We start from the raw sequence: 14,339 nt of genomic DNA on the forward strand, positions 1-14,339 counted from the left end.
AAAACACCATTGTTAGGGATCTGGCTTTGCCTTTAGCCAAGTCTAGTCACAAGCAATGTACCGAAGGAGCCTCAAACCCATCGGGTGCACCCGAGCACAGGCTGCCCACTGCCCTCTTCCAGCTGCCTCCCCTGCTCCCCTTATGGCTGCGTGTGGTGGGGTGCAGTTTGCTGGGCAGCCTGCAGCAGCAGGACCTCTTTCTGGCCTCAATATGAGAGCGGGAGAAGGTTTTGTAGCCTCACTGTTACCTTGGTTACTTCCACACCCACATGAAAACTCATGTGTCTGCACAAAGGTTCTGTCATATCATTCATCAGTTTATTAGATGTGGACTCAAAACACACGATTCAAGAGGACACAGGAATTTGGGTATTGGCGACTTCATAGATACTCTGTTTCATGTAAAAGTGTAGAATCATAGAATCATAGAATCATTTAGGTTGGAAAAGACCCTTGGGATCATCGAGTCCAACCATCAACCCCACTCTACAAAGTTCTCCCTTACACCATATCCCTTAACACCTCCTTTGCACTCGCTGCAGCACCTCGATATCTCTCTCATATTGAGGTGCCCAAAACTGGACACAATACTCAAGGTGTGGCCACACCAGTGCTGAGTACAGGGGGACAATCACCTCCCTCCTTCTGCTGGTCACACTATTTCTAATACAAGCCAGGATGGCATTGGCTTTCTTGGCCACCTGGGCACACTGCTGGCTCATGTTCAGCCCCTTGTCAATGAGAACCCCCAGGTCCTTTTCTGCCAGGCAGCTCTCCAGCTACACTTCCCCAAGCCTGTAGCGATGCATGGGGTTGTTGTGGCCCAAGTGCAGGACCCGGCACTTGGCCTTGTTGAAGCACATTCCATTAGCATTGGCCCATCGGTCCAATCTACCCAAGTCTCTCTGTAGAGCCTCCCTATCCTCATGTAGATCAACACTCCCGCCTAGCTTCGTGTCATCTGCGAACTTGCTGATGATACACTCTATGTCCTTATCAAGGTCGTCAATAAAGATGTTAAACAGAAATGGTCCCAACACTGAGCCCTGAGGGACACCACTTGTGACCGGCCGCCGGCTGGATTTAACTCCATTGACCACCACTCTTTGGGACCGCCCATCCAGCCAGTGCTTGATCCAGCAGATCGTATGCTCATCCAGGCCGTGAGCCGCCAGTTTTTCCATGAGAATTCTATAGGGGACAGTGTCAAATGCTTTTCGAAAGTCTAGGTAGACAATGTCCACAGCCTTTCCCTCATCCAATAATTGGGTCATCTTGTCATAGAAGGAGATCCGGTTCGTCAGGCAGGACCTGCCTTTCATAAACCCATGCTGACTAGGCCTGATCCCCTGCTTGTCCATTATATGACTTGTAATGGCACTCAAGATGATCTGCTCCATGACCTTCCCTGCTACCCAGGTCAGACTGACAAGCCTATAGTTTCCCGGATCCTCCTTTCTGCCTTTTTTGCAGATGGGCGCTACATTTGCTACCCTCCAGTCCCTTGGGACCTCCCCAGTTAGCCATGACTTCAGGTAGATAATGGAAAGTGGCTTGGCGAGCATGTCTGCCAACTCTTTCAGCACTCTTGGATGTAACCCATCCGGTCCCATAGACTTGTGCGCATCCAAGTGGTGTAGCAGGTCACTGATCACTTCCTCTTTAATTGTGATGACCTCGTCCAGCTTCCCCTCCCTGTCTCCTAGCTCATGAGGCTGGGTGCCCACGGAATAGCTAAAGACTGAGGCAAAGTAGGCATTGAGCACCTCAGTTGATAGAGTGCAATTCATTTTGCATGCCCACTAGTAATAATTTCAATGTTTCTCTAGAAATAAGTATTTTACAGATATGAATAATTCATAGGCACTTTCCATGGAAGTTAATTCAAGACCTTACAATAAAAATCATTGCAGCAAAGTGCCGTGAAGACAAAAACCAGGGTGGCTCAGAACTGTGTATGTTTATCTGACCATCAGAGGGAGTCGGGTCATTAATATAATTTAGATTAACGGAACGTTGAGATTTATGAACATTTCATGAATGGCTGTTTTTGCTTAAGGGCTTTTTGGCCTTTTGCTTTGTTATGTACCTCTTTTATCACCGTTAAGTTAAAAGAGCAAAAATGCTACCACCAGTGACTACACGCTACCACTCAAGGCGTCAACATGCCTGTTTCGTAATGAATAAACCTGCTCAGGTGCTGGAAGTGTCACGCTCAGTAGATCCCTTTACTGTTTTCAGCTCACTGGAGCTCTTTCGCAGTGGCTTGTCAGTGTGACACAGCATGCCTAATCGTGTCTCCATGTCTCCATCCATTGTCGTTGGAACAGGTGGAAGATATCACAGCTTCACACGAGGCTGCACTGTTACAGCTGGAAAATAACCACGTAGTTGCCATTACAGTACTGCAGGATGAGAATGACTGGAAGATTCAAGGTAAGCCAGCGACAACCCAATGGCTACAGAGCTCTTCCAGAGCGGAAATTAGCGCTGTAGTGAGATTGTGTAAACCTGGATTTTCTTCCTCCAGAGTAGATGATAGAGAAAGTTCGTGTTGGTCTAGTGCTTTCACGTGGGGTGGACCACCAGGTTCGTGCTAGTGGTGAGGGAGAGCTGTATGCAGTGTGTACAGCATCTAACTTGGACCTGAGACTATCGGAGGGGTCTCTGGGACAACAATAAGGCTTTCTCCATGGGCTGCTGAACACAGAGTCCAAGTTCCACCTCACTTCACACCCAGACTTTTCTCAAGAGCCTCAGGAGGTGTTCAGGAGGCTAGAGCTCATTGAAGATCTCCAAATTTAGGTGCTTAAATGCCTACACTGCTTCTAAAAACAAGACTCATCATTTTCAGTAGCACAAGTCTGGCCATGCTGAGCTGACCAAAGCCACGTGCTGGTGCAAATCTGCACCTCAGCACCGTTACCTTAATTTTATGTTATGGTTTTTCCACAGGATTTGATGCTGCAGAGAGAGCTGCTTCCTCCCTACCAGCTCAGTATCTAAATAAATGTCTTTGTCCATGCTTTAGCTGACATTTAGCAGATATCTGTACAATCGCCCTCTTTTTTTTTTTCTTTTAAATATAAGCATGGTCTAATATTTAAATAGCTCTGGTAGGTTTTCCCACAGCTTTCCCCAGACCAAGCCACATTGCTTAGCTCTGCACTGTGTCAATTAGAGACACAGTCGACAGCACAACTTGAGCTGAGAACAGCCTATTCCCCTTTCCCGTAGGCAGAGATGGTATCATCTAGCGTACGATTTTTAAATTAACATATACAATTTCGAAAATAACAAAAGAAGAGCTGTTCCTTGCTTGAGGATGTTCATATCTGTCCATTTTCGTTAGTATTTTCTGACGATAAATCTTGGCAGTGGTTTATCAGGGCTCTGGTGGCCAAAGTTTGTACTCCCAGCTCCTGGTGTGGGTACGAAATGCCCTCCTGTGCATGGAAAAGGCATTGCAGCAGCTGCCGTCTGGTGCCATGTACAGGGCACTAGAGCAATAGTATTATTATTGCTGTTATTGTGGCTAGCGAGCAATAGTTCGAGGGAAAAACCCCATAGATCTGGGGGTAAAGACACAAAAAATAAAGTGTCCGAGTACCAAAAAGGTAGGTTCTACTGCTGTACTGAATGACAATTTGATGCCATTGGTTTAGAGATTAAACTTTATACTGCTTTGGTTATTATTAAGTCCAGTGTGAGTTGTTCTAGTAAGGAAACCTTAAGTCATGTAATATAAATAGAGGAGTTTTTTCTCTTTGGGGTCTGTCAGTCTCACTGATGCAATAAACCTCACGGGTCATTCGCCACAGCTCCTGGAGAAGTACTATCACATGTATTTTTGCATCCCAGTTACTGGCCCCTCTATCTCCCCAAAGAAATTCCAACCCAAGCTTTTAAATATATTCAGTGTAAAACTCTTTGATTTGGGGACATTCACTCTGAACGGGTATGTCAGACTGACCCTTTTCAGATCAGAGCCCCTGAGAGCCGGGAATTCTGAGCAGTTCTGAAAAGTCAGAATCTATTCGTGTAGAAATAGAGGTACCCGCAGCCACTGAAAGAGCAGGAAATCCTGATCCTCAAAACAATTCGCCTAAGGTCACAGAGTATATTACGACCAGTTTCCTACTCAACCTCCATGCCCTAAAACTCCATCCCGAATTGCGCTTGGCTCCTGATGTCTGTGCTCTTGGACCCTGGCTTGCTGGATTTCACTTAGCAGTGTCGTGTCTGTGTGTCTTCCCCCAGAACTGAATACTGCTCACAAGCTGGAAAAGGCACAATTAGAAGAGAATTTTGAAAAGCTGCGGCTGTCACTCCAGGTTAGCAGTTTTGTTATTCCCCACCCCTGGAATGATGTTGTGGAGCAGCTGGCGGGGCAGCCCCAGCCCCATTGCCAGCTGCTTCTTACCAGCTCTAGTACCTCTTGTCCTCTGCCCGGCCAAACTGGGATCTGGCAGCAAAGGTGCCCCCTCAGGTTTTTTCCTCCCCTGCCTTGGCTGGTTCAGCAAAATACTATCTGAAAGAGGAGCGAGGGAAAACCTAAAGGGAGGAAAAGGCAGCTGGATAAAGCAACGAAATGTCCTTTTGACCCTGCTGGCGGCTGGCCCAGCATGAGGAGCAAAGATGAGCTCTTCCCTGCATGGTGGGGAGAGCTCCAGCACCTGCCGTGCCTGTGAGCATCACCTTCTCTACCTCCTGTCCTCGGGCAGACACCCCCGGGGCTCAGAAACGCTCGCCTCTCCCTGCCTGGCCCTGTGCCTGTGCTTTCAACTCTTCCCCACTGCCTGAAGACAGAGGAGCCAGTCCCGCGTGTAGACACATCTCCATTCCCACCGGAAGGCAATGCGGTCCCTGGTGAGGGATGCCCCGGGGCTGGCCCTGCAGTGCAGCCAGGCTGTGGCTGGCCAGGATCAGCCCTGCCCATCATATCTCCCACATCCCACTATTTAACACCAAGCTCAAGATCATCTTGGCTTTTTCAGTCCTTCTAACAACTCCATGCTGTTCTCACTCTCTAGATGAAGAAATCCCAAGGAGTGGAGGGCAGAAACATGCCCCTGTGATTCATGCTAAGTTTGGAAATCTTGTGTGAACAAATGAAAATGCCACAGCAAATAATGCAAGCTCTGTTTGATTTCCTAGGCAGAGATGAATTGCACTTTTTAAAACCCCTGACGAGCACATATCGTTGCACCCAGCAACTGCCACTGCCTTCCTCAGGCGGCTGTGACAGTTTGAGGTGTGTCAGCAGTTTTGCAGTGAGCACTGATGTACTGTTATGGCCAAGAAATTACATGTATGAAAGATAAGAATACCAATTTCATGGCAACTGTGGCTTTTACAGATGTTGTATATAGAGAGGTAACAAAAATATGATTGCTTAAAATAACATGTTGTTCCTGTGTATAGCTCTGAGATGAAATGACGATCTTTTAAAGCCCACACCACTAATTCATCGTTGCGTGTTACCATGTTAGAAGCCCAGAAAGGTGAAGGAAGCAGGGACGGGGTATCTACCGCCTCATTCAGGCTCTAGGGACCGCACAAATGATCTCTTTCATGCCTGTGATAGTAAATGCCAGCTCACTTAAGGAAGGACATGCTCGTTCTCATCCAGCCCAAGGTGATGGCGTGATTTAGCATCAAAGAAACTTCATGAACTAGTTCCAGTTAGCGTCAGCCAGCCTCAGGCGTTGCAGAGATTTTGGGATTTCCTGAGGCACGGGGTTATCACTGTATGTTCAAGTGGCCTTGCATAAAACATACCACCTTGCAGAAGTTTCTAAGCCTTGTTCGACTCCCCTGGTGGTTTCTCAGTGCAGATTGACTTGTATGAATGTAAGAGGGGTGATAACAAGGTTGATGTGTCTCCCGTCCAGGACCAGGTAGACACCCTCACCTTCCAGAACCAATCTCTTAAGGCCAAAGCAGACCGATTTGAAGAGGCTCTGAAGAAAAACACCGAGGAACAGCTGAAGGTAGATGGCGACTATAACTGTACGGTCATCAAGATCCATGTTTCTAAGTATGACTCACATCATGCGATTAAGTGGATGGCAATGGGATCCTTACCCCAGGGACTGGGGGGCAGGTCCCAACCAAGACCCCAGTTAGCTTTGACAAGGAGTCAGAAATCTTCGTCTAGGTTCATAATTTTCTGATTTTACTTCTTTTTCTTTATTCTTTCACCCAGCATTTGTAGCTCTATTTCCAACACATTTCACATTTCATTAACTCCATCTAGTACATCCTTACTGTTGTCTATTCTTCTTTCCCTTCTTCCTCTCTTTACTTTTTGTCTTTTCACATTTAGGTTTCTTTTTTTTTTTTGTTGAGTGCCTTCTGAACTAACTTCTTTGATATCCTCTGTATCCCCTCATTTTTTTCTGGGCTTGCAGGGGACAGCCCTGTCATATGAAGTATTTATTCAACTGCTGTCTATGGGGGCCATGCTGCTTATTTACAGTGTGTAAGTAAACACACACTGCAATTATTTATCTGAAATGAAATAAATAACACTGAAATGACCCTCCAAAAAGAGGTTTCTTTTAACTTGGGGCATTTCAGTGTGTTCACAGCACAACCCCATCGGCAGTTGTATCAACAGGACAGGGGGGACAGAACAAAAACAGTGGGGTGAGGAAAGGGCTCAGTGAGTTTTTAGGTGAGAGCACTCCTTAGGAAAGGAGCACAAATGTCTGGAACAGGTTTGGCCATGGGACACAGGTAGCATCTGTCCCTTTCCACCTCCACTGTACTGATTTATGTGAAAGGACAAATTCTGCTGTGTCACAGTGATGTTAATGCTGAGTACCACCAGGCAGTTCACTGGGAAAAATACAAACAGCTGAAGTCAGCAACAGTATTTCATCAGTGTAATTCAGAGCACATCTTTTGCCCATGAATCGAACCCTGGTGTCCCCTACATCTGAAGTTCTCAAGCAGAGGAGGAATTTTTTCCCACTGGATCTGATCTTTGTTAACGGGCACCGTGAGGCAGTGATGCAGGCAAGGCAGAACACTGTAGTTTTCCCTTCCAGCCCCCTTTTCCAGTTTCCTCAGTTTCGGGTTTGTACTTTTCCTAAGCCAAAATACCTGCACAATCATAAAACACCTCATGCAATTCCCAAGCTATGAGTAGGCATGAGGTTGCTGAACAACCTGGCAGCCCATTCTTCTAGCCATGAGGCTGGTCAAAAGAAAGGTACCACTAGCTATCCAGCCAAAGGGATGGTCTCAAGGAGAATATCAGGGTTCGGATGGGCTGTGGAGGCCCAAGTCCAGGTGGTTTTCACATCACTGAGACTCTCAAACCACTGTCTGCATTGAGGAAACTTTATCTTATGGTGGAAGATGCATTTATGACTGATATGTATCCAAATCACTGGTATATTTCCTAGATTGTACGAGCTCCGTATCTGCACTTAGAAGAAGATCTGAAGAGCTTAAAACATGTTCTGGAAATGAAGAACCATCAGATTCACCAACAGGAGAAGATGATTATGGAGCTAGAAAAGCAAGTGAGTTGTCATTTTTCCTCCAGAGGAGACATCACAGAGATGATAAAGTAAAAGTTTGGTTACAGCAGATGAACTTAAAAAGGGTGAGAAAACACATGGTGTTGGGGAAAGACACAAAGAGGTTCATAAATGGCTATGTATTGTGCTGTTCCACTGTCAGCCTGCGTAGCTGATTCTACTGTACCATGTGTCAGGTTTTCACTCAGAAATTGGGATCTTATCCCATCCCTTGATTTCTCCTACACATCCGTTGATCTATATTGCTTTTTCATGCAATACCGGCTCAGCCTGTTATGTTAGCCAGTGAGGCAAGTGGTGTAGGAAGAACGGAGGAAGGGGAACTTTGTGGAAGGCCAGGGCTTTATTTTGTACACCAGCCTGCACCATGTGCCCCAACAGGAGTCAGGTTCAGGGCTGGAAAGGACAAGTGGAGGAAGATTGAGATGTGTGTGTCTTGCTGCTGCTTGTGCAGGCATTTAGGGAGCTCCCAGCCGCGAGTATGAATTAGCAATATTCAGCAAGCAGTCCCTATGCTGGGAAAGGTCTCTCCAACCCTAAAGCGATGCTTTTCTGCAGCCTGTGCTGTTTTCTCATCCTTTGCTTGTCGGGGTCCCTAACGAAGAACTCCCCAGTTCACCATCAATTACATTTTTTTGTTGGAAGGGGGATTGATTTTGTAAGGCATATCCTACAGTGACAGTAAACGTGTGGCGTGGTGACAGGATGAGGCACCACCTCAGCTGGGGAGCCAGAACAGCTGGTTCAGCACAGCATTCAGCAAGATTTGTTTCCATTTACGGGGAAATTTGAGAACTCTGATGGTGATTTTGCTGAACAGATGCTTGAGTAAGTGGAAGTAGAGAGAAGTGCCTCTACAACTGAGGCTTGTTAACTGTGCTCCTTCCAACACGCTGCTCCTGGAGCAAAGCCAGCATCTGAAAACATGCGCTGTAGTGTTATACTGAAAAAACAAAAAATCCCAAACAACAACCTACATAGTTCCTGGTCATTTTGCTGCTTTTGCTAATTAACCCCATGTGAGCACACAGTCCTGCTCCTGCCTTTTATCACAGTAAAACACTGGCCCTACTGTTGTCCAAAGGCACAACTGCTTTCTCTTTAAAGAGTTACCTTTATAGGTGCAAGAACATCTTCAGGGCATCTCCAAATGCTCTGAAAGATGGGGTGCCTCACAAGGGAGCAGGAGGGCATTTCAAATACAGGGTCAGGCTTGGCTCCTTGTCCTCCCTAAGGGAGGCTAGAAATGAAGGTGGCAGGAGAGGAGTGGTATAGGGTGAGGGTTGCAGTGGAGGGGGAAGGAGATGCACAGATCTCTTCCATGCTTCATGCTGGCATAGCTACTACTTATTAGAACTATTGAGGAAGCAGAGAGGGTACCCGCGGTAGTGATGCCTCTCTCAGAGCATTTCAAAACAGGGCCAGAATCCTTGTGCTGCTCTAACAAAATATACTGGGAGAGGCCAGAATATCTAAGAATCGGGAGTATCCTTTACAGTTACCTGCATAGACTGGGAACCACTGCACAAAACTGATGTCTCCACCATGAAGTGTGAGTTATTGCAAACTCCTGTGCACAATAGTTTGGTTCTTTATAAAAGGTTGGGAAATTTAATAACCGAGCTCACACAGAAATAAGGTTACCCTGTGATATCTTGTTTTCTTCCAAAAGTGTTGAATCCAGCAAAATTCAAACTGCTGGAAAACTAAGAACTAAGGTGATAAATTATGTCATATTCAAAACTTGGGGAAAAGAGGGCATCTGAGGCTGTGGTACATTTTACTGATATTTTAATACACTGCTATTGGCATGCTCAAACTTTGTCCTTGAACTGTCCTGAGGAAAAGCTACCTATGCTTGGGATCGGATTAATGTCATTTAATTGTAGCTTAAAGTTAAATGACTAGTTTAAGCCTGTCATTTAAGCCAACACTGCCAGCAGTGGAGGGAAGTGTCTCCAAAGGGCAGCCCACCTCATGTGAATGCAGCAGCCATCTAAGGCTGCTTCTGGGCGTAATCCGCCCTGGTGGGTAACTCCTTCCTCCCCATACCCATGGAATCACAATCCTAGAGGTTGGATACCAGGCATTTATGTCCAATGAGGTTAGTTGAGCTGGATGAGGCACATCATACCACCTGGCATTCCTCCTTCATCGATAGGCTGACCACTCCCACTACAGTGTCCTCTTCATGCTGGGCATCCCCATGCTTCCCAGGTGCCACCAGCTCCCTGTCCACAACAACAGCTGGTAACGCTGGCGCCTGAGGGATGAAAGTTGTCAGGGCATCATCAAGGAAGACGTTTTATTTGTGCTGACAAGACTAAGAACCTCCTTTTCCTCAGTTAGAAGTAAGGGTTGGTTCGGCTCTGCCTCCACTCCATGCTCTGCTGATGACCCCACTTGCTTCACCAGTATGATGTGGTGTGAGTCAGACCTCTTAGCTGCATCTCAAGATGACTACATCCATCTATCCCCAAATTTTAGAATTTGCTCTAGGGACAAATAAAGATAAAGAACAAATCCTCTTGGATCAGGTGTTGGGCTTTCTTCAGACTTAACGAACCTTCTTTTGTTGCAGGTTGAGAAAAATTTTAAACTGGAAGAAAAAATCACCATGCTGCAACAGCAGAATGAAGAACTCAGAGCCAGAATTGAGCAAAATACTGTCATAACAAGGTTTGTGCTGGTATTTGCAATCTGTCTGAGCCTGAAAGGAGACTGCAGATCTTGACTGCCCACGGCTGACACTTATTTCAGAAGGGGAAAAACTTACTTCCTCCTGAACGTCTATTGGTGTCCTGATCTGCTTGTTTTATTAAACAATCCTTTTTATATCGGGGTTTGCTTACTCTAACTTAAGGAATGCCACATATCTGTCTGTGTATTTCCATGATTTTGACATGCTGCTGAGAGCAAAGTTGCCGGTGGCTTCTGATCTCAGTGTCAGTGCCCTGAGACCCCTCAGTCAGTGGGTAACAAAGGGGGGAAATGGGGCAATTTCAGAAGAGACATCATCACGGTGCCACTGTCACTCAGGCAGGGTTATCCTTAGGTGGGTTTTTTCATCTGCACTGTCTATTTGCACCCTTGTCACAACCTGATAAGGGTGACACGGCTCCGTGTGTTAGGTAGTGTAGAAATAGAGAAGGGCAGGACAGTCCCTGTCCCAGAGAGTTCATAGTCTGCTGTAAGGGAAGAGACGGCAGCTGGAGCCAGGCAGAAAGGGTACCAGGGGGAGATGCTGGAGCTGAACTTGTCCCAACACACCAGCTGTCACTGTTGCCCCAAATGATGCCATTGGCCTAAAAGGCAATTTAATTTTTAGCTGACTTTTTAAAGCTTTGGTGTCTCATCTCTGGTTTCAATTTAGTTTTTATCTTTCCGGTGCCTCCTCTATTAACAGTTTAGCCTTTTAAAAAAATTGTCTCTTGCGTGTAGATATTTTTAAAAGGCAGCATTGCTTGTACTAACATTCAGGTTGGGCTGAGGATTATGTTTCATCACGCCTGATTGTAAATAGCTGTAACACATGTGTCACTGTCTGAGGAGGGTATCTACATACAGGCTTTCTGTGCCCGGGGAGGAAAAGCAGGAATTTTTAAGGTCTGGTTCACCAGACCAGTTTGGGACACCCGCTTTTGGGCTGGACGAATTGTGGTCTGGAAGTGGCAGTTTCTCTCCAGGCCTGTGACGGCAGCCAGGGTGCCTGGTTCGGTGCTTGGTGTCTCCCTGCGCAGCAGCTCCCTGCCCTCGGCTGGGCGAATAGCACCCTCCACCCCCTGCCAGCAGCCGGCTGCAGCGCTTTGCTTCGTGCCTGTAACTGTGTAGGTACTGGTTTCGAAGAACATCTACCAGGAGAAATTCTGAATTTGAGGTCGGCCTGAAAAGTCAACTTAGAGGACAGTCATTTTCAGCAGTAGCAGTTTGGGGACAGCATCAGACGGGGCTTTGAAGCTGGAGTTGTTAAAACATGTGTTTTCCTGGCAGCGGTAGCCACCCCAGCTGCTCGTTTCTGTTGTGCTGGCACTGCCTGGGAAGTGCAGGGTGAACGAGCTCAGGGAGCTGCCCTTGCCGGGTAACAGCGCGGATTAGAGCTATTTCTGTTGATTTGCAGTTTGGGAGCCCGCGCGGCCGTGGCAGCCCAGCAGCAGCAAGAGGAGGGAGGGGAGCAGGAGGGATGAGGACAAGAGCAAAGCCAGCCTTTGCAGCACGGCCAGGATGGGGGTCCTGGAGGCATCAGGGGGCTGAGGGGCGCACTACAGAGATATTTCCGATCATAAGCCAAGGGCAGGTTCAAAGGAAGGGAGAAGAGCCTTGCAGGTAGATCATGCACCAGCTTTGGGCACAGGAACTCCACAGAATCTCTGCTGGGACTTCCCCAAGTGCTTGACTAAATCGTCTGATTTCCCAACATCTCAGATTCTCCCTCCAAATTAATCAGCATTTTCTTGGTTCTCTGGACGGGGGATGTTTGAGGAATGGTTGTTTCCAGCACCCTAGAGATGAAGATGACCAGGAGGGTGTCTGGTCTCTGTTGGCATAACCTAGGCACCTACTGACCTCTCAGCCTTTTGGGAGAGGCTTTAACATGAGTTGAGGGCACGACTCAAGTGCTTTCCCCTGCATCCCTACCATGTCAGTGTGCCCCTGCAGACCTCTGTGGTTTTATGGCTGTGATTTGTTACAGCTCCTCAAACTGCAGGGAGGCCGGCAGAGGAACGCGTCTGATCGTAAGTCTGCAGTGCTGGGGATAGGTTAGGTCTAAAATTGGAGCATATATCTCAAGATACAAACTCAATAGTGAGAACACATTTGCTTTTACATTGCCTCTCTTCCTTCTTCTGTCTGAATGATGAAGAGGGGCTGAACGGGCATCTCTGCCTTTTATAAGCAGCAGCGCTGCATCTGCCCATCTCCCTGCCCCTGGCGCAGCAGAGGCAGATGCAGGTTGGCTGGGCTGAAGGCAGAGTCTCTGCTAAAGGATGCCGGCACTGCTGGGCTGTGCGAGCTGCCACTGTCTCCATGTGGCATGAAGGTGGTTCTGCCTGTGTCCGGTCACGTCACCTTAGGTGACACAGTGTAAATTACCAGCGCAATGTGCACGAGGCTAAAATAAGTGCGATAAGCTCCTTTCTCCATCCGCGTGCCAAAGCAGGTCTCTCTGGAGGACATGTCCACATGCTGTAAGGTCTGTTCACAGGCATCTGGCTACTTTTCTGCTCAAACGTCTCCCTGCTTACCTGCAGGTTGCGTGTACAACGTGCAGCCCACCTCTGCCAGCAGATTGCAGCGTGCGTTAGTGCCGCAAAGTCCGTTGTGTGAGGGGCTCCAGAGGACGCTGCTGCCGTGCATCCTGCCATACCTCCAGTGTAAAGGAGGCTGATACGTGGTGGTGGGCCGTGGGATGTGCTTGCCCCCTGCCCAAGCAGTGCCTTTAGCAGAGGAGGGAGCGGAGCCCTTCACCGTGCACTGAGGTCTGTGCTGGTGTGAATCGCCTGCTCCCAGTATCCAGATGAGCTTTACCAGTCAGTCACACACTAAGAGCTGCACAAAGGCAGGGAAGACACGCATTTGGGTTTTTTTCTTAGTGAATTCTGGCTGGAAAAAGGATGTAGTTGGGCTTTGTGTATAACTTTTATGGCCTGTCTTGTTAGACACTGCAAAAGAAATAAGTAATTCCATGTGTAGCAAGAGGTTTCCTATGGAGTTATTTCTTCAGGGTGAGCTCCCATGTGGACTTTCTCGTGCCTGTTAGACCATGAGCTCATGCCACAGCTGGTTCCCCAATGGGACTGCAAATAGGATTTTCCTCCTCTACCAGGCAAGCAGCTTTCTGAAAACTTTTGCCAACTCGTGTCTTTTAATCCTTTGACTCTGCTAGCCGCTGCTTCATGGTTCAAAACTTTCAGGGACTGGGAGAACAGACATATTCTTGATCACCTGAGCTCCATTTCAGTAGGAGCTAAGGCTAGAAAAGCAGAAATTCTTTTAAAATGTTTTTTTAAACAAAATCAGAAATGCCAACTCCACCCTCTCAGAGACTTTTGATGACACAAAGAGAGTGGACCAGCAGTCCGTGACATCTGCTATAGGCTTCAGGCTATTCCCAGAACAGGAGTTGTGCAGAATTTCATGTGTGCATCCAAAATCCACACCCAGCCGCTGCTGAACCCTGGAAATAGCTAGGAGGGAGGTTAGGTGCCTCCCTGTTTATTTCTATGGAATCTGAAGTTGCCCGTAAATCAAGTTTAGATACATGCCCAGAGCTGCCCCAGGCTGATCACATCAGGACCTGGCTCCTGCCCAAGCGTAATGGGGCTGCAGAAGCTAGGTGTTCCTGCATGCATCCTCCAGGATGGTGGTGTTGCCAGCACACGCCCAAAACACTTGTCTGTCAGGTCCCGCAGCCTGCCTGCACTGCCCTGTCTTTTTTAAAACCAGTCACCTGGTTAGGTGAGACCTTACTGCAGCCTTTCAGTACTTAAAGGGGGCTTATAAGAAAGATGGGGACAAGCTTTTTAGCAGGGGCCTGTTGTGATAGGACAAGGGGTAATGGTTTTAAACTAAAAAAGGGTAGAGTCAGATTACATATAAGGAAGAAAGTTTTTACAATGAGGGTGGTGAAACACTGGCACAGGTTGCCCGGAGAGGTTGTAGATGCCCCATCCCTGGACACATTCAAGGTCAGGTTGGATGGGGCTGTGAGCAACCTGATCTAGTTGAAGATGTCCCTGCTCGTTGCAGGGGGGTTGGGCTAGATGACCTTTAAAGGTCCGTTTCAGC

General features: G+C 47.5%; 1 protein-coding gene across 9 annotated transcripts in view; it reads left to right on the plus strand.

Moving 5' to 3' along the window:
• The window catches only part of MTUS2 (microtubule associated scaffold protein 2), a 322,372-nt gene that overhangs the window by 302,785 nt on the left and 5,248 nt on the right, over positions 1–14,339 (plus strand). For all 9 annotated transcript variants that reach the window (XM_063332005.1, XM_063332046.1, XM_063332065.1 and 6 more), the window contains 5 exons: positions 2,331–2,436; positions 4,261–4,334; positions 5,895–5,993; positions 7,416–7,535; positions 10,135–10,232. In XM_063332005.1, coding sequence (XP_063188075.1) covers positions 2,331–2,436; positions 4,261–4,334; positions 5,895–5,993; positions 7,416–7,535; positions 10,135–10,232 — 497 coding nt within the window. The remainder of the gene's footprint in view (positions 1–2,330; positions 2,437–4,260; positions 4,335–5,894; positions 5,994–7,415; positions 7,536–10,134; positions 10,233–14,339) is intronic.

Source organism: Chroicocephalus ridibundus, chromosome 1 (assembly GCF_963924245.1).
Source record: "Chroicocephalus ridibundus chromosome 1, bChrRid1.1, whole genome shotgun sequence".
Classification (NCBI taxonomy): Eukaryota; Metazoa; Chordata; class Aves; order Charadriiformes; family Laridae; genus Chroicocephalus; species Chroicocephalus ridibundus.